General features: G+C 34.9%; 2 protein-coding genes across 10 annotated transcripts in view; both read left to right on the top strand.

Moving 5' to 3' along the window:
* The first annotated feature begins 649 nt into the window (after positions 1-649).
* Positions 650-13,670, top strand: LOC136842783 (transmembrane protein 243-like). The gene is made up of 4 exons (XM_067110618.1): positions 650-1,167; positions 6,045-6,129; positions 6,710-6,856; positions 11,074-13,670. The coding sequence occupies exons 1-4, from the start codon at positions 1,160-1,162 to the stop codon at positions 11,185-11,187; spliced, it is 354 nt and encodes a 117-aa protein (XP_066966719.1). The 5' UTR covers positions 650-1,159; the 3' UTR covers positions 11,188-13,670.
* A 3,630-nt stretch (positions 13,671-17,300) lies between these two features.
* The window catches only part of LOC136842781 (diacylglycerol lipase-beta-like), a 48,161-nt gene continuing 43,089 nt past the window's right edge, over positions 17,301-22,372 (top strand). For 5 of the 9 annotated variants that reach the window (XM_067110617.1, XM_067110611.1, XM_067110614.1 and 2 more), the window contains exon 1: positions 17,357-17,521. The gene's annotated coding sequence lies outside the window, so the exon portion shown is untranslated. Of the gene's footprint in view, positions 17,522-22,372 lie in introns of all 9 variants that reach the window. The other 4 variants (XM_067110613.1, XM_067110612.1, XM_067110608.1 and 1 more) reach the window with 2 other exon arrangements.

Genomic DNA, 22,372 nt, shown 5'->3' with positions numbered 1-22,372 from the left:
GTGAATAATTACTTTCAGAAACGGATGCAATACATATTTACCGATTTCTTTAAATAAATACTTTGGTAATCCTCAAGGAATTCCTAAATTTATGTTTTAGGAGATGATAGATCGAAGGGAACATGGTTAGTTAATTTTATGCAACCTAATTTACATTTCTAGAGATCTTTTACCATTCAGTGGACTTTATTGTTTTAGGAAGTTGAAAAGATATAAGGTATTTCAATCAGTACATACGTAAAACGTCATGAAAACATATGCTAAACGTTACTGAAGCACAAAAACTAAGTAGAAATGCACAATAATTACAAATAACTTTTTTTGTCATCCCGGTTGGTATACTTTAGTCGAATAAATTCTGGATACTTTTTTGGGTTTCACAGTACAGGAAAAAATAAACTTAAGTCTATATTTATTGTCTCTATGATGCATTTTAGTAAATAAAGCTTATGGCAACACTGCTGTCACTGCAGCGCTACGTTTGACGTTCTACGTATTTTGACAGATTGGGCCACCAAAGATCGAAGGGTGAACGTACTTGACGCGTATAAAAGTAGTGATTGCACTTTATTCTGCACTTGGTGGTAATGTCGCTTTTATTCAGTGTAATTTCTGTACGTGACATTTCGCGTAAAGTAATATTCTTTCAGATTTACGCAGAGGAATTCGTGGGAGGGGCCATTCTTAATTGTTTGTCTGTCATGCTAGCTGTTGACACAAGGCAGCCTGCGGGCTGAGCTGATGTAAACGTCACAGTATCTGTTTGGTATGCATTGACCATTGCAACTGCCGCATTGCTTCAGATAATTAGATAGAGGAGAATAGTGACATACTTAAGGTACCATTCTAATTGTACTGGATAACGTTCAGGTTACTGCTACTGTTGACAGTGGGCTGACTAATGAGACTGGAAAATCACGTGACCCCTTTAGACGTTACTGTTAGGGTGAATTATCATTTTTAGCTAGTGTACGTTGTGGAAAATAATTTTGAACACGATATTTATTCATTACTTATTATCCCTATGATTTGAGTAGGCTAGGTTGATCATTTCAGGGTAGCCCCAACTTTGGGGGCTCCCCTGTGTACCATAGCATAGATGTCAAAGTTGGTAAAATTTTTTGTGTTGACAGCAGTTGAAACTCCGGTCTAGGTAAAGATGCTTGTGTAAGTGTAGGCAGTTGTTTACCATAATTAATAATTTTATAAAGCATGCTACTGTATGAACAAATCACTCTTTAAATTGTAATCCTTACCAATACTTGGTAATTTCAAAGAGCTCCACACAAAGATATTGTTTTTTAATGAACCATGAAGAAAAGGGTGTATATAATGTAGTACAAGTGAGATAGCCTAACTTGAGAAAATTAGAGAAATAACATGAGAAAATTAGAGAAATAGCCTAACGTGAGAAATTTACCATCTTTTGTTTATGCTTGTACATTAATCCCTGAGGAGCTGGTACCAAACATAATTCCCACAGAGCTTTTCTGTGTAAGAACTTTATCAAAATAAATTAAATTTCTCATATTATTTAGGTAAATTTCTCAATGTCTCGTGTATTGCACCATATACACGCTTTTCTGTGTTGTTCAGTAAAAAAATTTCCTGTGCCAATTTCTTCCCTAGAGTTATCCAAAGTCTTATGACTGAGATTCAAGGGTGTGTTACCTAATGTTGTAAGGTTTTCTGCCAGTTATAATCACCTTAGATTAGGTTAGGTTAGTTCAAGAGGTAAACTTGTAAGTGCTATTGATACATTTTACCAGATTTTATGGGAAATTCAGAGGTGCAAATGACAGCCCCCCCCCCTACCGTGCCCTAAGCCAGGAGGGTTTAGGTGCATCCCTGTAATTAGTGACAACACAGAACAACCATAATTTTTTTTCAGTAAACTTTTCAGTTTCACAGCCACTTCCATGAGTGCTGTGTTTAACCAGCCCCTTGGTAAGAATTGTTAAAACATAAACAGAAGACATAAATAATCTTGGAAACAGTAAATTTGCGATAGATTCAAATATGTTTTTGTATTAAAGATAATGAGACTTAAGAGTACAGGATAAGAACTTTTGATATTGAGTTATAGTTTTAAAATAAAATGATAACTTTTTTAGCTGCTTTCCTTGTATTTTGCTCATATTTTACGATTGCCGCTCATGCTATTCATTCATACGTTTTTTACCACCAAAAGCAGTGGTTTCCCTGTGCATGTTGGAAATTGTGGGTAGGATTAATTTTGTTTTATATCAAGGTTATTTTTTGTTATTTATATGATTCCTGTGGCTTTTACTATAGTTTCTGTCACCAGATGCTTTATTTGCTGTTTAATTCACCCTAAACCACTTGCCCATCATGTCCCCAATATTATTGGTGAAGGCAGTAATTTAAAATATCATTTGCAATGGAAATAAGTGCCAAACTTTGTAGGAATTACATTAAAACATTCAGAAAAACTACGGTTTACAGTTACACTGGAATAGATTTGAAAATAACCTTACACAAGTCAAGTTAGGTTATGATGGGTAACATGCTTAGTAATCCTTGAAAAACTTTTTTTTTTTTCTAAATCTCAGAGTGTTAACATTCTGAAGTCCATCGCTGCTTTAGGCAAGGTAGTCGGTGATGATATTGGATAGATATGCAGTATAGGCTAGGCTGTAGGAAAATGGTCAATTTGTACCTAGTTTGACGAACTGGCATAAGCAGTTTGTTGGAAAATATGAGAACACAAAGGGGTGAAATTTTGATATGTTATAGAATATAAAAAACTGAGACATTATGGCTAGAAAACTAAAAAACTTGGAAAAAAATGGGATATGCCAGTTCGTCAAAACAGGGACGAATTATGTCATTAGCCTACATGACAAAATAGCATCTTGCTGAGAACAATTGGCTTGTATTTTTCCCTCATTGAAATTTGTGTTTGTGTAGTTTTCACTGTCTTGTTTTAGCAGACTACTCATTCTTGTATTTTCTTCTACCCTACTGTCATTGACTATGAATTTACAGTAATAGATGAACGTAAAATTGAAACTCATCTACTGATCTTGGTTCTTTTACAGTTAATGACAGGAATGCTAGGCCATACTTGTAAGCTAACCCCATGATATTAAGTTGTGTTAAAGGTATCAATTTTGAAGTCTAGTGTTTATTGCGAGACACCTCTAGGAATTATCCCCTTAACAGACATTAGTAACTCTTTTAGTTTTTATGCCAATATCTTTTGAGTATAGTGATGTACAGTATAGGCTATATTTAGAATTAGCTAATACTAATTTTAGTTAATGCTTGAAAGATTTTGCCAGATGTATGAAAATATTTTTCCAGCTGCTTATCTCAGAGTTTCTCTTTTACTGTCAGTGTTGAGGCAAACTTGTGTGGTTCCCCTGACCCCAAATCTCACAGTTATGGGGGACCACTGTGGGAAACAGGGTTTAAAAAAAGATAGAGTGGATAGCACCAATATGAATAGTGAAATATGCTTCATGTGTGTCATAACTAAATGTACAAAAGGAAAATAAGCAAATCGGGTAAATATCAACCATACTTAAGGTGCAGTGGCCAGGCTAACCATAGCTACTATGTGAACAATGTGAAGAATGAATTGGGGCCAAATAAAATTTTGCAGCGCCTTATCATTCTAACATGAATGTACTTTACCATGCATATCTGCAACTTGCATTTAGTATTACAACTGGGACAGCAATATGTCAAATTAACTGCAATTTAAACAGCACTGTTTTTAGTCCTTGGTATGGACCTGTACAGAACAAGATCATTGTAAATAATTGTTATTTATAATTTTTTTCACAGGCTGCATTGTTGGTGAGGTGAATTAGTCTCCATTCATTTAATTCCCATTGTTATATCACAGTGCAAACAGTTTGGCCTATTTAACTGTGATATGCTGTCCATCACAGAGTGGCCATCCTAATAGATCAAGTGCTGGTCTTTAGCAAATGTTGAATGACGTACCAATGCCCCACTTCAATATTGGGTTCTTTTTTAGCAGTGTTGCATATTATCCTTCTTTATACTGTGTGTACTGCAACCTTATTATTTTTCATTGTACAGGTAGTTTATTACAGTACCGTGATTTCATATCTATCAGGTTTACATTTCTATAGTGCTGAATGTGTCCCCATTTGTGTTCCTTCCCTTTGATTTCTCTTGGTTGCGCCATAAATGGTCTGCTTCCCTCCAGTATAGTGCCAGCCTGAAACAGTCGTACTCTGTGCATATTATGGAAATCTTTTTGTTACACTGTGACCTCTTGTGTTGTGTAGCTCATTTGTGTTATTTGTGGTATTGTAGTTTTAGTTCCTTTGTTCGAGGTTAAAAGGTTTATTTTAAAACTTTTTTCTTTTATATTATACAAAGTTTTTAGTATTCATTGTTTGTAGTTGATGTTGCAATATGTCAGAACCTTTTTAATTGAGTGCATAATAGAATATTTATTGCAGGTAATAAATAAGACTTTAAATATTCACAGCTCTGAAATAAGCAAGCCCTGTATCAATTAGAAAAGCTTGAGGGCAACTATTACTACTGTTTATACACATAATTCTTGGGGCAGTACAGTAGTATACAAATAGCCAGTCTCAGAAAATCTGGGCGCTGTAAACAGAAGATGCAGGAATGTTTTTGATAAGGATCAGTCATTTGCTTAGACAATATGGTGTACTTCAAAACCCTTCAGCTAATGATTGTTGAGTACTGTCTGGTACTCTTCAGTCTTTTTACTGAACAGTCATGAAGATAAAGTCCATGCTTTAAGCATAGCCTAAGCACTGTTGTTTTTTAAAACCTAGGTGAGCGCTTTTTTGTGTAAACTTTTCTTGCAAAAATACTTGAAATATCAGTCCATTTGTGTTCCATTATCCCTGCAGCAGACTCAAATTCTATGCAGGAACAAAATGTCATAGTTCCTTGTGTGTTATTGGTATTATCTGACTGTTGATAGTGTTAAGTGGAACATAGTAAATTGCTGTAGATGTCCATGCCTCTGTCTTGAAAACTACAAAGGGCAGGAATGCTATTTCCTCCTGGCTGTGATTGGTTACTTGTAAAACTACCACTCAAACCAAAGTCAGTGTTGATGTGACATTCCAGTTTAGATATCACAAGATGATTGCCCAAGTTATTGAAGCAGGCACTTGTCATCCCAAGCTACTGTTTTTTTGATGTGGAGGCAGGTAATGGAAAATGTGAACTCAACTGATTTTTAGTTGCTATCTCTGTCCATTACTTCATATTGGGTGTTTTTCCCGGAATGCATGCTTCCCTGGGTTACGCAACATGCCAGGTAGGCTTTTTTTTATATCATATTTTTACTACATTAACTGCCTTTGTTGCTGGTCTTGTAGTGGGTTGTTTAATTCCCCTGTATGGTGTGGCCAAGTAAACCCTCAGTTGTCACAGACACGCAAGTTTGCCATCACTGCATTCTCTCCGACCCAAACTTATAACTTACTTGGGCCTCCACATTCACAGATTAAGTCAGTTTTCCTGCAGAGAAGTCACAACCTTTCCTTTCCTACCCTCCTAAAGTCATCCTTTGGTGAGTTGCATCAGCTGCCCTGTCCTTTCTCTCTAGTGTGGTACTGTATTCTAGAATTAACAAAAACTATTTTGTATTCATGTTGGAATGCCAAGGAAAATTTCAAATCTACTTCAGTTTGTTGAAAGATATGCACCATCCTTTTACTTAGTTGCATTAACTCCAAAAATTACCAGGTGGCTTTTTCATGTGATGGTAATGGATTCACCTTGATTGCCAGATAACACCACTGTTGATACCAAGCAATTCTGTTTCAACAATGAACAATAAATGTGGGCATTTGTGATATACAAGTTTTCTTATAGAATAGTGAAATTGATTTAAAGGTTCCATATATAAATATTTCTGGTAGTTATTGAGATTGCCTTTGAGGGATCTACACCGGTGATATTTCTGTATTTTGTAGGCTACTGTTTGACAGTTTTTGGAATATTGAGGTTTTTTTATTTTACTGAAGTTGCTGAAATCAACCTTCCTTTTACAGTGCTTTTATCGCCATGATGGGTGAAGGGGAGTATGAGCCTCTTGCTGATCGCCCCTTGTTTGGTGTAGGAGAAAGTCGACCAAGGGTATGTTTGATACTAAATGGTAATGTGTACAGCAGTTTGTTACTTCATTACGTATTTCTGTTTGCACCAGGTTTTTTGTGGGCCATGCTTTATTGTCATTGTTAATACAGGAGACTGGTAATTATTTTAGAAGAAAGATTTTTATAAGGAAGATTCTTTAGTAAAAGCTGTTGATATCCTTGAGTACTCCAAAAATTACTCTAAGGATGTTGGGTATCATATGTAAATGTAAAGTGTATATAACAGTAGTGCATCTGCATGTAGTGATATAATTAAATCATGATACAGTATTAATACTACAGTTCTAGTTGTGCTTAATTATAAAATTTAGCTGAAGTGTTCATGGTACGAGTTACTCTTTCTGAAAGATGCACAGTATTGCATACATAACTGGAAGAATGAACTGCTGCCATATCTCGTTAGTATAGTTGAATTCATGATGTAATACTTAAGCCATATTTCTCGTTACAGTACAGTATTGTTTTAGAGTTTAGCTAAAACTGTGCAATGTATTTATATAACTGAGAGTCCATGTAATTAGCATGCTGTATAAAATATTCTTTTTGTTTTTCTCCCCCAGGAACGAATGATAAATGCCTTGATAATATTTGTAACAATATTGCTGGTGCTTATCACTACAATTACAGCTTTCTTCCCAGGACCAAAGTTTCTTGATATGTTCTTTGTGTTTTGCATCATTCTCATCTGCATCTCTCATCTCACAGTGGTAAAATTTTTTGGATTTTTATTCAGTAGTGTAGTATGTAGATCTTGTGAACTGGTAGCATGAAGCCTATGAAATTACAGTAGATGTTTGTGTAGTACATTTTCTTTAGAGAAATTTAGCCTTGATATCTTATTTGGTGTTTGTTAAGTAGTGGTTTTTAAAGTTGATTATTCCATACAATGTACAGATCTTGTACTTTAACACCTAGTACAATGCATTTTGGCAGAAAGTGAAATCATTTGCTAGATAAGAGACCCTGAGTCCTTGTCTCACATGATTGTTCTTCCATGAAGTCTTCAGCCTTATTCATTTCTCAGATTAAGGAAATTTTGACAGTCTTGTTGATTTTTGGAGTGTCCAGTTGTGTACAGTATTACATTTTTAACAACCTGGAATTTGTTGAATAGAATGCAAATTTTACTTTTAAAAAACAACCCTGAGGGCTAGACCTTTTGCTGCCTTGCTGCCGTATGATTTAGTGTTTTGTTATCTTCGCTGTTTATTTTTGTCTTAGCTCATATACAACTTTCTTACCTCTGAAAAAATCATTATACTGTAATGGTCTTGTATTTATTATACGATCCGGATGTAAAAATATCAGTTTGACTGTTCTTAGCGATAATGTGAACAGAAAGTGAAAATACTATGTCAGGAGCTTGGAACATCTCTGTAGAAGAAAGGCTCATCACCCTTCAGATCAAAAGTGCCCACTAGTTTGCAAAGGTTTCCTGCTTGGCTAAGGTTTCTGCTGAAGGGGTCGCAATGTTGTGCCATAAAAGACGAAAAGGAAAGTGAGGGAGAAGCTAGTGCATATAGACTGCTAGGAGGGTGTGGCTGTCCCATGGGGGCAGACCCATTGATAGTGCACATACTGCTGACCCTTGGGAAGTTCACATGCTACAGAAGGTTACTGGATCCCATCTCTGTATATTTCCCACAGTCATTGGCTGTAAATCATCAACCACCACCACCTTCACTAGCTCACCATGCTTTTAAGACCAGGCCAGATAGGTGTTAAGCACTTACCAATAAAGTCAAAGGAATTCTGTAGAAAACAGCAATGGGGGAAGTTCAGGATGAGTTGTTGGGACAGTGCAGTTGAATCTTACCCCTTAGTTTTACCGGCATCATCATATGAGTATCTATAACAGGTTTTGAGTGATGTACAGGTTAACTCATATGGCTCAATGTACATATTTGACTGACCTCTGAAGAACGAGCAAATTATTTGCTGGATGGGATACCGTTAGTTTTGACAACAGAACGGAAGCTGACCAGTGTTGAAAATTTTAGGACTCTTGACTTGTTTCCAGGCTAATCCATACAATGTAAATGGATTAATAACCATGAATGAGACATGGTTTTAACACTTTAAACCTGAATTCAAGAATGAAAACAAGCAATGGTGGTACTGCCGTGGTTTGCCACCCTCCCCATTCCAAAAAAAAAAAAGACAATGGGCTTAGGCTATATCAGTAAGTTAATGACAATGTTTTTGGATTCTGAGGGTGATGACTTGGAAAACAGTGAGATGATTAATATGAACGTTGTAAACCAGGAGTGGGACAATTTAGAACAGCTTGGAAAAGGGTCTGACCATTAATGACAAGTACACTTCTAAACATACAATAGGGTTAGGCTCCTGTCCTAAAAACCTTCAACCCCATTCACAAAAACACACCAAAGAGGAAATATGGTAGCAAATGCTATTTGTAACTTGCATAGTGATTTACATTTGTGTTGTATGTAAATAAAAGGTGGAAAATGCTCACGAAGCATATTTTAGCTAAGCCTAGCTTGTTCTGAATACTGTAGTAATTAATAGGTAATAAATAGGTTGTCTGTACAGTACAGTTGCATCCAACTTACAGCACAATGGTCAGTTCTTCAATGAATCTCCATATGTTTATGTAACATTATTGTGGTGTTAGTAAAAGCATTTTCCTTACCTAGTGGTACATTGTAAGTGCTGATTAAATATCAGTCAAGAGTAGATGTTAAGTCAGCAACTGTGAGTGCTTGAATAAAAATGTAAAAATTCTCACAGTGCTCATACTTCAAGGTAGAAAATTTCTTACAAAGTAAAATATTACAGTCAAGTGTAATATGAAAGGAAATTTTGAAAATAATTGATATGATTCAAACTGATAATTTTACCACACTGCAAAACTGCTTGTCCAAATTCTTCAGCTTTTTCTCTGAAAATGTGTAACATCTGTCTTATTAATTAGAATAGAGATACAGAAATGTAATCAGAGACAAAATTAAAGTCTCAGTGCATTTTGATGTTAATAAAAAGTCGAGCATGGATACTCACCAAATATACTTGTGGATGTAAGCACAGAGGCATAGAGGAACAGACTTAGCTGGATTGCATTGTATGATTAGTTGAGGTGTGAAGGGCAAGGATGAGGGAAATCTCATATGTCTGGCCCTAAAAAATGAATCGATGATCGTTTGGGTAAAACTGCTCTCTTTCTTATCGTAAATTACTGTAGATACTCGTGTAATATTCAACCCCCATTTTGGCAAAAAAAAAAAAAATAGTTTGTCTTTTACTCTGTGTAAACTTTTGGTCTAGATTTGTAACCACTCTGAAGTTAGAGCAATATCCAAAGTTAGGTAGTGCTATATTGCACATCAGAATGTTAAGCCACATGTTTATAAGTCTTTAACAAATACAGTACAGTATAGTATTATAGTAGACCATACCATAAATATACAGTAATGCATTCAAAAGTTTGTAACAAAAAAAGAGAAATAAATGTATTGTAGTAATGGAAAATAACATAAAAAAACGTCAATTTTATAAGCAAGGAATGTTTCAAAACACTGGATTATGATTCCCGCAAGCATTAAAGAAATATTTAATAGAAAAGTTTTGCTGTAACATAAATTGCTCAACAAGCACCTGTAACAGTCCACTTCAGTGTTTTTTCCATTAATTTAATTTTTTTATTCATTTTTTACATTGTTTTATTTTTTAATTTTTTGAAGCCTCACTGATGATCTGAATTGACATTTCACACCCTAGGTATGTAGAGGAGTCTTTGTACTGTATTGTAAATCAGAATTTTGACAATTAAGCAATCAAGATAAAAAACAATAAAACTGCGAGGTGGCATTCTGTTGCATGAGGACAGTGCTCATATCTACACAGCACAGTTTCCCTGATTCCTCCTACTCACTTTACCTGTCACTGGATGACTTCAGGCTTTTATAAACTGAATTCCTGCTTGCATGGACACCATTTTGGGAGCAATAATTCATCCCTGCAGTGGAGAAGTAGAAACCACGTTTTAAAATTAAAGCAAGAACTGTCTTTCTACATTAACGCTTTTTTGTTGAAATGGAAGCATTCTGAATGACCCTTTTACTTAAACAGGGACTGAAGTGGGTAGTATCTCACTCAGTTTGGCAGCCAACATAAAACAAATGAGGGTTTGGTTGTTAGAATATATTAAATGTGTTAGAATGCGTTGACTTGTATCAAGAAACTGGGATTTGTTACTGTGTGGAGGTGGTATTAACCCTTTGAGATTCCAGTTACATCAAATGAAGTCATCTATGCAAAATAAAATGAAAAAAATTTAACCATAAATATTTTGTTGTTGGGTAGGAATGACATTGGAGAAGAGTGTGAGGAAAGGATTAACTTGTTTCTTAGGCAAGTGTGGCTGTTCAAAGAGAATTAACATTAAGCCAGTGTAAAATTATAAAACTTTTGTCCACTTTTCTTATCTTTTATTACATTTTCTTGTGTGTAATAAATAGTATAAATAGTATAGTCCTAATATAAATTATCTGTAGAATGAGAGGTGAACTGTATCCTATATTGATAGGATGCAAAAAGATTCTTTACTATGGTTTTAGCTGTTTATATACAAAAATTAAGAAAGTCCTTTGCTAACTTTAACAAATATTTTTGACTTTGTTTTTCATTTTTATGGCTACAGTATTAGATTAGTTATTTTGTATCAAAACGAGACAAAAACCAGCTCTTTGTCAATAAAGAGAACCTTGTAGCAAGGAATTAATATTCTTTAAGCTCATAACCAGTACTTACAAATGGAGAGTTTTACCACTGATTAGTTTTTGATCCCCCTACCCCCTGAAAAATATCAAAAGATTAATAGTATCTTATATATGCTACTGTATAGGCTAAATGCTTTTATAAGATAGAAAACTACAGTACAGCTTTTTGTTATTCATTCCAGATTGTTTGGTACAGACAAGGAGATCTTGATCCAAAGTTCAAGAAACTTATCTACTTTAATGCTTTCTCTATGATAATGTTGTGCATTTGTGGAAATATATTTTTCCATGAGTAGTTGTTACTTGTGTATAAGTTATATTGTACTAGGTTGTTGGAAAGAATCTCTCTCCCTATGCTGTGTGAAATTATACTATAATGTATAATGTAATAAGAAAAGTTTATATTTTTAATAAATTTGTTAGTATGGTATGTGTATTTTCAATGCTCATGGACAAGTGCTCTTACAGGGACGATTATTGTTATTCATGTGTTATTCACTCAGATAATTATTATATTAAGTTACATGTAGAAATTACTCTGTGAATTTTAAACAAACAAAATTTTTATGTGTTACTGAATACGTATTGTTGTACTTATCATGTTTTATAAAAGATTCCAGAAAGTCGCTCAAAAGGATATAGTGAGGTTAGTCAGGTGTTGTAAAGACTGTCTCTGACTAATAACCTACTCCATTTGGTACCATGTGGACTCATGACCTGTGAAATTCCCAAGAAAAAGTATTCCAAAAGGACTTGTTAAATTTAAGACCAAAATAAAAAAGAACAGATACATAGGTGCAATGAAATGTTGCTTAGCTGGAGCAATAGTGGATGAACCTGACTGGTGGAAAATTCCAGTTTACAAGAGGGAAGGTTGTGTGAATAATTCAATACTTCAACAAGCTGTAATTATCGCACAAGACCTGATGGTTTGTTAGGATATATTTGTTTTGAGTGTAGCCAACTGTAAGACATTAACATTGTACTGTACTGGATTGCAGTAATTATTCATAATTCTCGTTTAATGAATGCTTATGTACAGTATATACTGTATTGGATATTTCAGAGTGAAAGTGACAGTGTTACAGGTACAGTACCCTAATGCACAATGTATAATGATTACTGTAACAGTAAATGCATATTACATACAGTAAAAGATGCACATTATTTTACAACAACAGGTTGTAGTTCACAATCATTGTGTATTTATGACAGTATAATAAACTATTTTAAAACATCAATATTATAAGATATCTTATATATCTAAAATATGTAAGTTGCATTAATTGTATTCTTATATACATACTGTATATATTGGTATGTATAATGTGTCGGAGTTAGGGGGGGTGTTGAATGAGTGAGTTGCATTCATTGTTCTTACAGTAAATCATCATCATGATAAAAGTTTTTATGTGAGTTTTTCCCTTTACTGTACATGATTGGTCCTATAATAGAATAAGGTAAACAGTAACAATATTAAAACAAGAAATTATAAAATATAGTGATGATAACTTACCGCAAGGAGATTTAGGCTCCTGAAAAAAATAGAAGGGATAAAGGAGGAATACCATGATGTATAGTGGAAGGACAGGACTTAGAAGAGTAGATATTTCTGATGGCTTGGGTGGATTGTAAAGTAGGCATCAAGAAGGTAGTAAGAAAAAGAGTAGCAATAGACAGTACGAAGTGTGACCAGATTGTTAGACTCACTCAACTAGAGTATCCCATTAGTAAACAGACAAAAATTATGTGTTTACAAGCCTGTGCTATTTTTATCATCATAAATGGATATTCCAAAGAATTGGAATAGACCTGGAAAGGGGTGCATCTGAGGTGCATTGGGAAGATCATATTAGAAATCAAGAAGGGGACAGGACCAGGCAGTTCAGAAAAGCACAATAAGGTACTGTATTAGATAGAAGTAGCAGGACAAAGCCCGGTGTGAAGGCCCATCAATTCATGAAGTGCATAGTTGAAGATGTAGAGTAGAGAAGAGAGAATGCATTTCATACCAAGCCTTATAAAGTAAAACTCTATGGAAGAGAGTGGAAATAACGTTTCATGACTAACTCTTTAACGCAAAAGTATTGTAGCATTATTATGATAACTTAGTTGTATACAGTATTAGCAATTCATAATTCACTTTCATTGAGTAATTGTATGTATGTAGCTACATTAGGATGGGTATGAATGATTTTGTCAGCATGATTTAAGATTAATAAGACCACTTGCAATGCTAAACTCTCATAGGGCTTGCAGGAAGAATATATTGTTAAATGATAGGTGACAAGTTGAGCAAGGTGAAGTTAAAGAAGTTAGTTTAAAGTAGGAGATCAAAGGAAGCAGATAAGGTAAAAGGTAGAACTTGAGGTACTATCTGTAGTGGGACATGCAAGGCACTCTGTAAGTGGTATCCCCCTGTGGTGGAGAGAAGTTATGGTTATATGAGCTGTGTGTAGATCATGTAAAAATGTGATGATTAGCCTATAATAAGCAGCAACTGTAAAATAGACATATCTTTCACAGACAAGAAATTACACACACAAAATTTTAAAAAATGCATACAACAATATTAAAGTGTTTCAAGTTTTTGGGAGTGGTTGAATAATGCAATATATGTATACTAACAATGATACAGATCTCTTTAAATGTCCCTTAATTCTTTGTTGCACTGTACAAAATCACAGTAAATTTAGCTGTTGTTTATAAATGTTAATCAGCTTGTACACTGCTTTATATATGAACTACACCTTGCAAATTACACTGTATGCTATATAAATTTTGTCATTTATTTTTCACAAATGCTTGAAACTAACATACACTACATTGCAGTGTCTTTTAGCTTGCTCATTTTATTCCACTCAGGACATAACTTCATTGTTATTAAATCTATAGCCGCATTCACATGATAGATGAATTTTTTTTAAGTATTAAGCAATTGAGACCTCTTAAATGTCTCAGTTCCCTCACACTTGGATATGCATATTCCAAGTGTGAGGGAACTGAGACATTTAGAGATTAATCTTTCAAAGTGGTATTTGAAGCATGGGTTCAAATCTCAAATATGGGGAGGTAATCATTCTGTATACTGTACATTTCCCTCTTGTATTCAGTGTTTACAGGCATAACCTTATCCTAAAGTGCAAGAGAATCAAGAAGTGAAGAGGTCTTTTATTGGCCTAGTATGAAAAAAATAGATCATTATAAAGTTACTTTAGAGTAACAATACCACCGAGTCATATCTCAAAACTTGTATGGAACACCTGAATGACTTGATCTTGAATGTGTGGTGAAAACTGGAGCAAAATAAACTTAAAAAAAAAAAGTTGAGTTGTGAAGTAGGAAGATATGAAAGGGACTGCTTGAAAAGTAAAATGCAGAAGCAATGCAACTTAGACCAAAGAAGTTATGCTGAATCTTTAGTGCCATTAATAGGTGTCTCACAAGGCTCATTGTAACTGTTAATGCCACAATGGAAGTCAAGGCCTAACAGCTTCACTTGTATTCATATACAGCTTTCATTGCAAGCACGGTATGAGTATTTCCCCATACAGTACATTTTTTTCATTGCATTACTTACATTACTCATGGACCTGCTGATGTTGCAACCTTTTATCTTTTCTAATGTATGTACTCCTCATTTTCCTTTGTTCTGCAGCCACCAGACTCTTATCCAACTGAATCATTTGATGTATATATTGAATTGGCTGTAGCTAAATTAGCTAGATATGGTTCCATCTTAATTTTTCTCTCAAACTTCGGGAATGACCTTTGGATGGATTTGAACATAGTTTTGGTTGCTCTTATAACGTGAAGGATGAGGTTGGATGACATGCCTTTTTACTGGAGCTCCTTGATGTTGAACCCAATGTTGGTAGACTGATGACTCAAAACATTGAAAGTTAATTGCATATCCAGGTGGTTTCCCTGGGGCAACTATACTAGAGGTATATTTAGGAGGGTAGGAGTCTATCATGAATTAGCTTAACAAGAATTTGAGTCAGATCAGTAGATTCTCAGAGGGTTCACCCTATGAGATGTGAATAATGATTCAAGGTAAAGCTAAAGAAGATGGATATTCAAGTTCCCACAAAGAAGTACAATGCGGAGAACAATGCATCACCTCAAAATACCTCTAATGCTGGTTACAGTGTGCTGCATTTAATTATTTATAGGCAGCACCCATCATGAGTTATCCTTTAAATGTATTTGTTTTTGTATTGTGAAGAAAATTTTTAATATAATGACTAACAGGGGAAGATCAATGATTATGGTTATCTCTTCATAGCAAAATGGAGGTCCTAGTCAATTACAGCATTCCATGTTCTCATGGGCACTGCAGAAATACTCTGTTTGGAAAATCCATCCTCTCTTAATGGGTAATTAACATCTTATAATTAAGGTGTGGTTAACTGATCAGAGAAAGTGTGCTCTATTCAGTGTATAGTTACTAACTGATGCTGAGTGGGGACCAAATGACTGGTGATCTTGAACATGGGCAAGTGCAATGCTCATTGTGTGATGGCCTTCCTCAGTCTTTAGACTGAATTCCCTAGTATGGCCATGCTTGTTTTGCTTTTTTATTGTAGTTCTTAAGTGTTCATCTTTTTATTTGTAGTTTTATTTTTACACATACCCAGTTTTATTTCTCAAATTTGCTCTTACTGTACATATATTCAAGTATATTTTCATTTATGTATTTTGACTTATATTTCTTTCTTTTTTTCTCTCTCTTTTTCTTTTTCCTAAATGATCATATTCTGTGGAAGCTTGCTAAATAAGTCAAAGCCATTTAGCTTTTCCATGAGAAATTATGTACCCTGTGAATGAAAATCAGAGTGATGATGACTCATCTTTGCTAGATTCAAAAGCAAGTTCATCATATGGTCCCAGTGCTTGGCCTCTGGTCTAAATTCTGTATTCAATTCAATTCAATTAGAGCCTGTTAAATCGGCATTTAACCCATAAGCAGTTTATCTTCAGACACCACCACCACAGGTATTTCTACCACACGTTGGAAACTAAGGTCTGTTACATTGCTTGATGAACATGACCAAAATTCCACATTCATTCACTGAGTCATTGCTTGATCTGTGTGTCTGTCTTTTGTTTCATGTGATGCTTCAAGCACAGATCTAGAGTCACCAGAACCAAAATTCAATGAAGGGAAGGATGGTAGGATTTTCATTTTCGTTATATGATTACTCATCATGTGAGAAAAAAGTGAAGAGAAGCATGCTGATATACTTTGGAAAAATGATACTCATTGTTGCCAGTAGTTTAAAAAAAAAAAAGGCATACAAACTCAGTACAGAAGGATTTTGTGACTTGGAATATTTTTGGTTCCTTTTTCTGCAATAATTTTTACCATATCATATATAACTTAGCCACAATGTAGTCTCTGTTGAGTGTTTTTTCCTGTACGCTGACTGATCATCAGTCGGCTACAAATAAGAACGAGACACAAGGTTGCTCAACAATGCTTGTCCGACGACGAGTGATTCTACTGCTAACACGTAAATTGCAGTCCGTAGTAATAAGTACTAACATGCTGCAATTAGCTATTAAAACACTTACAGGGAATGGAAGGGAAAAAACGATGCATATTCACCAACGTACTGAAATATGTATGTATGTATATATGTCTATATATATATATATATATATATATATATATATATATATATATATATATATATATATATATATATATATATATATATATATATATATATATATATATATATATATATATATATATATATATATATATATATATATATATATATATATATATATATATATATATATATATATATATATATATAATATATATATATATATATATATATATATATATATATATATAAACATACATACATACTGTGAACCTTCCTTATAATTGCGGACCTGTGTGGAAAAAATAAATTATATATATATATATATATATATATATATATATATATATATATATAAGATTAAAGCCTCTGTGGAAAGTGAATTATTTAATTATATATATTATTCTTACTTACGCACTATGTATGTATCCGATATTATTTCCTGTAGTGTAGTACTGATGAGATTTTAGATTGTCAACTTCAAGTGAACAATCTGACTGTGTTAGCCAGCTGTAATTATAGAAATGACAGCATGACGTACAGTGATCATCACTTTTTAAAAAAAAATTATTACGTCTCCCCACACGCGAAATTAAAACAGTTCCAAATATTTCCCGACCTGTTTTTGATTACGCTTCCCACACCTGAAATTAAAACTATTCTAAATATTTCCGGATCTGTTTTTGATTACGCTTCCCACACGTGACATTAAAACTATTCTAAAAACTTACAGACCTATTTTTGACCACGTTCGCCACACGCTAAATTAAAACTATTCTAAATATTTCCAGTCCTGTTTTCGTTATGAGAGAACGACTGCAGTGGCGAGAGGAATGAAAATCGCCTCAGTATCCCTGGTGGCAAATTGCATGTCAGAAAACATTTTCCTCTGCCTCTTGCAATGATATTCGCTTGATTCGCTCAAACAGCCTTGATGAGTCCTGTGCTTTTGGCTCCCCAAATCAGTTGAATTCCGTCGTGGAGGTCAGGCTGTGCAGGATCCTTGAAGCAGGTATGGATGATATCTTGTCACATTATAAATTATATATATATATATATATATATATATATATATATATATATATATATATATATATATATATATATATATATATATATATATATATATATATATTTATATTGTGTGTGCTGTATTGTGTTCAGTCTGAGAGAACAAAGACGGTAACAAGCGCCTCAGGATGATTACTTTTCAGAATGACGACAAACTCTCTCTGTCTCTCTCTGATGTTGAAATAAATCACCGGGTAATAAAAACACCATATTAAGCAATACGTTTTGTTTGCGTATACGAGAAGGTTTGTCATTATGAATCTGAGAAAACAATATAATTTTAGTATCTATTACTTGACAACTTTAAAGTGTTTTTTGAAGAGTAAATTACATAATAATAATAATAATAGTAATAATAATAATAATAATAATAGTTTACTTAGTATAATCCAAAAATATGAAGGCGCGCATGTTCATAAAACCCAAGGTCTCTCTCCAGACCGTGGTACAAACATACAATTTTGTGGCCGTTATGGAGAAACAGTTGCGCTTGATGATCGTTATCCTTCCTTTGTCCGACATCTGATTTTTTATATATTTTTTTGTTTTCGCATTTGACATTTATTTAAATGTCATCCTGCTCGCCTCTAAAAAAAGATGAATAATAGCGTCCACTTCGATATTATGCCCTCTGTTTTATTTACAAAAGTAGTATCGTTTGAATGAATCAAACAGGCCCACATGATACTAGGCAAAGGGATTTTTGGAAGGACTTCAAACGACACGGTTACGCTCTGCTCGTGTTTACGATGTTGGTTGTATTTGAAAGCCGAACATTACTATTCTGTCCTGTTAAATTTGCAATGAATCTGACTGCTATTTTAGACAGTTGGTTATTCGAATGCAGACTGTGTCTCCTCAGCTGTCAATTGACGACCGCTGATAGCCAAACTGTATGCGCTTATTTTTATACTTTTATCTACTGCGTGTCTGCAAATGTTTATTTATATGTATGTTGCTGCCTTACGAACTGGCCGAAAGTTTTGCGATGTAAACGTTATGTCAAATGCTCTCGCTGTTGGTCGTTTTACGATTGAATATCATGCATAAATTCATGTGACTGTGTAGCCTACATAGTCATAGTTAAGGAATGTCAAAGTCAACAAAATTTAATGTTTATGGAATATATGTTGAAGGGAATTTATTATCTGTTATTGTGTGCACAGTAGAACAGATATGAGGAAGGGATTCATGAAGCTGAAAACTGCGAACCAATGAGCCAGTCTGAATGCATGTGTGTGTGTGTGTGTGTGTGTGTGTGTGTGTGTGTGTGTGTGTGTGTGTGTGTGTGTGTGTGTGTGTGTGATGGTTTGGTCACGAGGGGCGAATGAAAGGAAATCGATTATTGTAGAGGGCTTGTTTATTTAATCTGGGAGCAATGAGGAGTGCAAAGGGTTATCCTCAGCCCACATACACATTTTAATGGATGGTCATTCTTTAATATTCCACTCAGGTTTTAGCTGAGTTGCCATATTTTACTTGGAAAATGTATGAAATTATTAAGTTTTTGGACGGAGAGAATCTTCCTGGCCCGGGTGCGCTAGAACTAAACCCGAGGTAAATTGAAGAGAAAGAGAGAGAGAGAGAGAAAAAAAAACGGAAACGTCCATTAAGTTGGTTTGCTGGGCCGTAGAACGATTTTCTTCTTTTGATCTTCTCGGGGAGTGAGTTGCAATACATGAGTGGCCCCTTGAAACTTTTAATACTCGATAGTGGCCCGATTGAATGTCCAATGTCGCAGGTCCAGCTTCGAAACAATCGAGATTATTGGAAGAAGAATGAGACTAAGATAATTAACATGAAGAATAATGGTATGAATCCACACCGAGCGTCAAATTATGATTGACGATAACAAAGTAAACAAGCATTACGGCGGTTGGGGCGAAAAGGTCAGCTTAGTAATGTGATTATGATAAGTCTTTTAAGGAGGTTTCAAGAAGCAGCAGAGGAAAGCTGTTGCACCACTCTCCAAAGGGGTTTCGTTCCTCGCTAGCAGACACGCTGTAATGTGTGGTGACTGAGGACTTGTTTTCTTCTTCTGAGTTACTAAATTCTATCACTGGTCGTCTGAACACCGAAATTAGCAGTTTTCTGTTGGGGCGGTATAGTACAGTACTATGTTGTGTTTGGGCAGCATAGTACAGTTACTTGGATCTGTACTTTATAGTGACCCCCAAGGGTTTTTGGGGGTCGTCATCTAAGACTAATATTTCTTGGGGGTCATTATCTTTATGATATTTACAGTCTTTTGTTTATGTTTTTACGGTAATCCCCAACATTCTTGTATTAAACACGCCGCAAAGGTAGATACATACCGGGTTAAAACCCTTGGGGGTCACTATTTAGGAAAGATCCAGTATTTAACATACGTAGGCAGAGAGTGGGGTTATGAGGAGGATATGAGGAGTATGTATATATATATATATATATATATATATATATATATATATATATATATATATATATATATATATATATATATATATATATAATTTATATTATATACATATATATATAATGCATAAATGTGTATACATAATGTGGAATCTATTAGGGAACCCATTATCGGACTAATATAAAAGAAATCAAAGAAAGGTGCTGGTTAGGTCATCTTCAAATAGGAATGAATGCCACCTCTGCATGGAGTTATTGCAATACAAAAGGTCTCTTTCAAACCGCACCCTTCATGCGACTAAGCCTTCGGGTACCTAACGCGTAACTTACGTCGTGAATTTCTGCAGGCTGTCTGTGAGTGAACGTGTCTGTGTATGTTTACAATTTAGGCTTACGTACAAACATACAGAGTAAATTATGTGCGCATGCTATGTAATATCAACAAGATCGACGAATTAATTCAGCCATCGTGTCCGGGTCGTCTCATGTAGCCTTGCGGAAGCATATTTACTTTCGCAATACGATACTCTTTTTCTCGATTTCACATGCAAGAGCAATGGACCAGGCAAGAGCAACGGCGAAGAAAACCCAAGGTTTCATGGGAAATGACGTCACACCCCTTCGCTCGACATTTCCGCCACTCGGTTTCATAAGCCCTTCTTCTACAGACTAGGACGACTCTGCCACTTAAGCGTACTTTACCGTTTCGGCGACTGTGGTCAAGATCCGCATTCGATTTCTTTATTGTGCCTGTTCCTTATTTTGTTTCGTATATTTAATACTATTTTGAAAAAAAAAATTACAAGGTGATGTCAGAATTCACATTCAGCGAGCGAATTATTAAAATTTAATGTCTGTAAGTAAAACTACACACACACAAACACACACACACACACGTGTACATGCACAATGAATAAATATAACTACCTTACAGTGTGTGTGTGTGTGTGTATAGTTTTACTTACAGACATTAAATTTTAATAATTCACTCGCTGAATATGATTTCTGACATCGCCATGTAATGTGTGCTGTCTACATGTGTGTTGTTAAAAAATTACAAATATGCACATGATATGACCACCAGCAGAAGCCATGGGAAATGTTTGATAAGAAACGACAGAATACTAAGTCTTTTAGTGTGCTTAACAAATCTTTGGGCACGAACACGAAATGAGTTAAATACACGAAAGAACTTAATATGCTGCCATGACCTTTTAAACGTTTCCCGACGCTGCAGCTCGTGTGTGTGTGTGTGTGTGTGTGTGTGTGTGTGTGTGTGTGTGTGTGTGTGTGTGTTCCTGGCTCAGTGGTTGAGTACTAGAGTTACATTAGCAAGTGCGCAGCTTAAACTCAGCTTGCTGCCCACCAGTTGACTCAGCTGAGTGTCTTGAGATGGTTTGGTGTTGTGGAAGTAATGGAGCACTGTGAGGTGATATATATATATATATATATATATATATATATATATATATATATATATATATATATATATATATGCCGTTCACTAAAACGAAATTAAAATATAAAAGGCATCTGGTGACTATCGGCAATTACAGTCGAACGATCAGCTCCCCACAGTGTTCACGGAACTCGGTGCTCTTTAACGATAATAGTATTCACTGTGAGTCAGGGTGCCAGGGCTTCGTAGGTCGGGTGACCCACCCGTGTGGTTTAATTAAATTTGTCTTCCCTCGAAAATCTCATTAGTTGTAAACTTAGGCTGAAGCACGAAAATACTAAAGCGTGTTGGGACCAATATTTCTTTTCTTAACTTCAGAATAAAGTTTTGCTTGCCTCGTATTTTATGAAATGGGTCGAAGATCCAGGTTTTTAGCTCTCTCTCTCTCTCTCTCTCTCTCTCTCTCTCTCTCTCTCTCTCTCTCTCTCTCTCTCGTAGAAATTAGTATCTGTGAGTAATTGAAGAAATGGGAAACTAGACTAGTTTCAGATGGCAAATTCTAAATTCGTTGGTAATTAAGAGCAATATATTTGAAAGCGTGTTGTTAAAGACAGAAGTACTAAATCTTTCGCTCACGTGACCTGAAACCAAACAGACGTACAAATAAACAAATGATTAGTTGCAGCACACAGATGCGGCGATATGTTACATTTTACTAGTCTAGAACAAATTTTGCGTTGGTAAAGTATGATTGGAGTGCTATTTTATTTATCTCTCAAAGATACGGCACTTCAGTCAGCTATACGGAAATTTATGTCCGCGTAAATTTGAAGTGAAATTTGCGCTGGTTACCGGTGATTCCGCCCCACAACCTTCTTTCATTTTCATGGTAAGCAAATACTATGCTGTGAACACATCTGTTGCCGTCTCTTATGCCCTTTACTAATAAGGTCTTTCAACATAGCCCCGTTTCAATGACCAGTAGCCTCTTAACCTTAC

This window comes from Macrobrachium rosenbergii, chromosome 10 (assembly GCF_040412425.1).
Source record: "Macrobrachium rosenbergii isolate ZJJX-2024 chromosome 10, ASM4041242v1, whole genome shotgun sequence".
In the NCBI taxonomy this organism is placed as follows: domain Eukaryota; kingdom Metazoa; phylum Arthropoda; class Malacostraca; order Decapoda; family Palaemonidae; genus Macrobrachium; species Macrobrachium rosenbergii.
Note: the sequence above shows the minus strand (reverse complement) of the source record. Positions and strands in the feature narration are given on the sequence as shown.

Coding starts and splice junctions, on each gene's coding strand:
- LOC136842783 (XM_067110618.1), top strand. Junction 6,130..6,709: donor TAGGAGAAAGTCGACCAAGG/GTATGTTTGATA, acceptor TTTCTCCCCCAG/GAACGAATGATAAATGCCTT. Junction 6,857..11,073: donor GCATCTCTCATCTCACAGTG/GTAAAATTTTTT, acceptor TATTCATTCCAG/ATTGTTTGGTACAGACAAGG.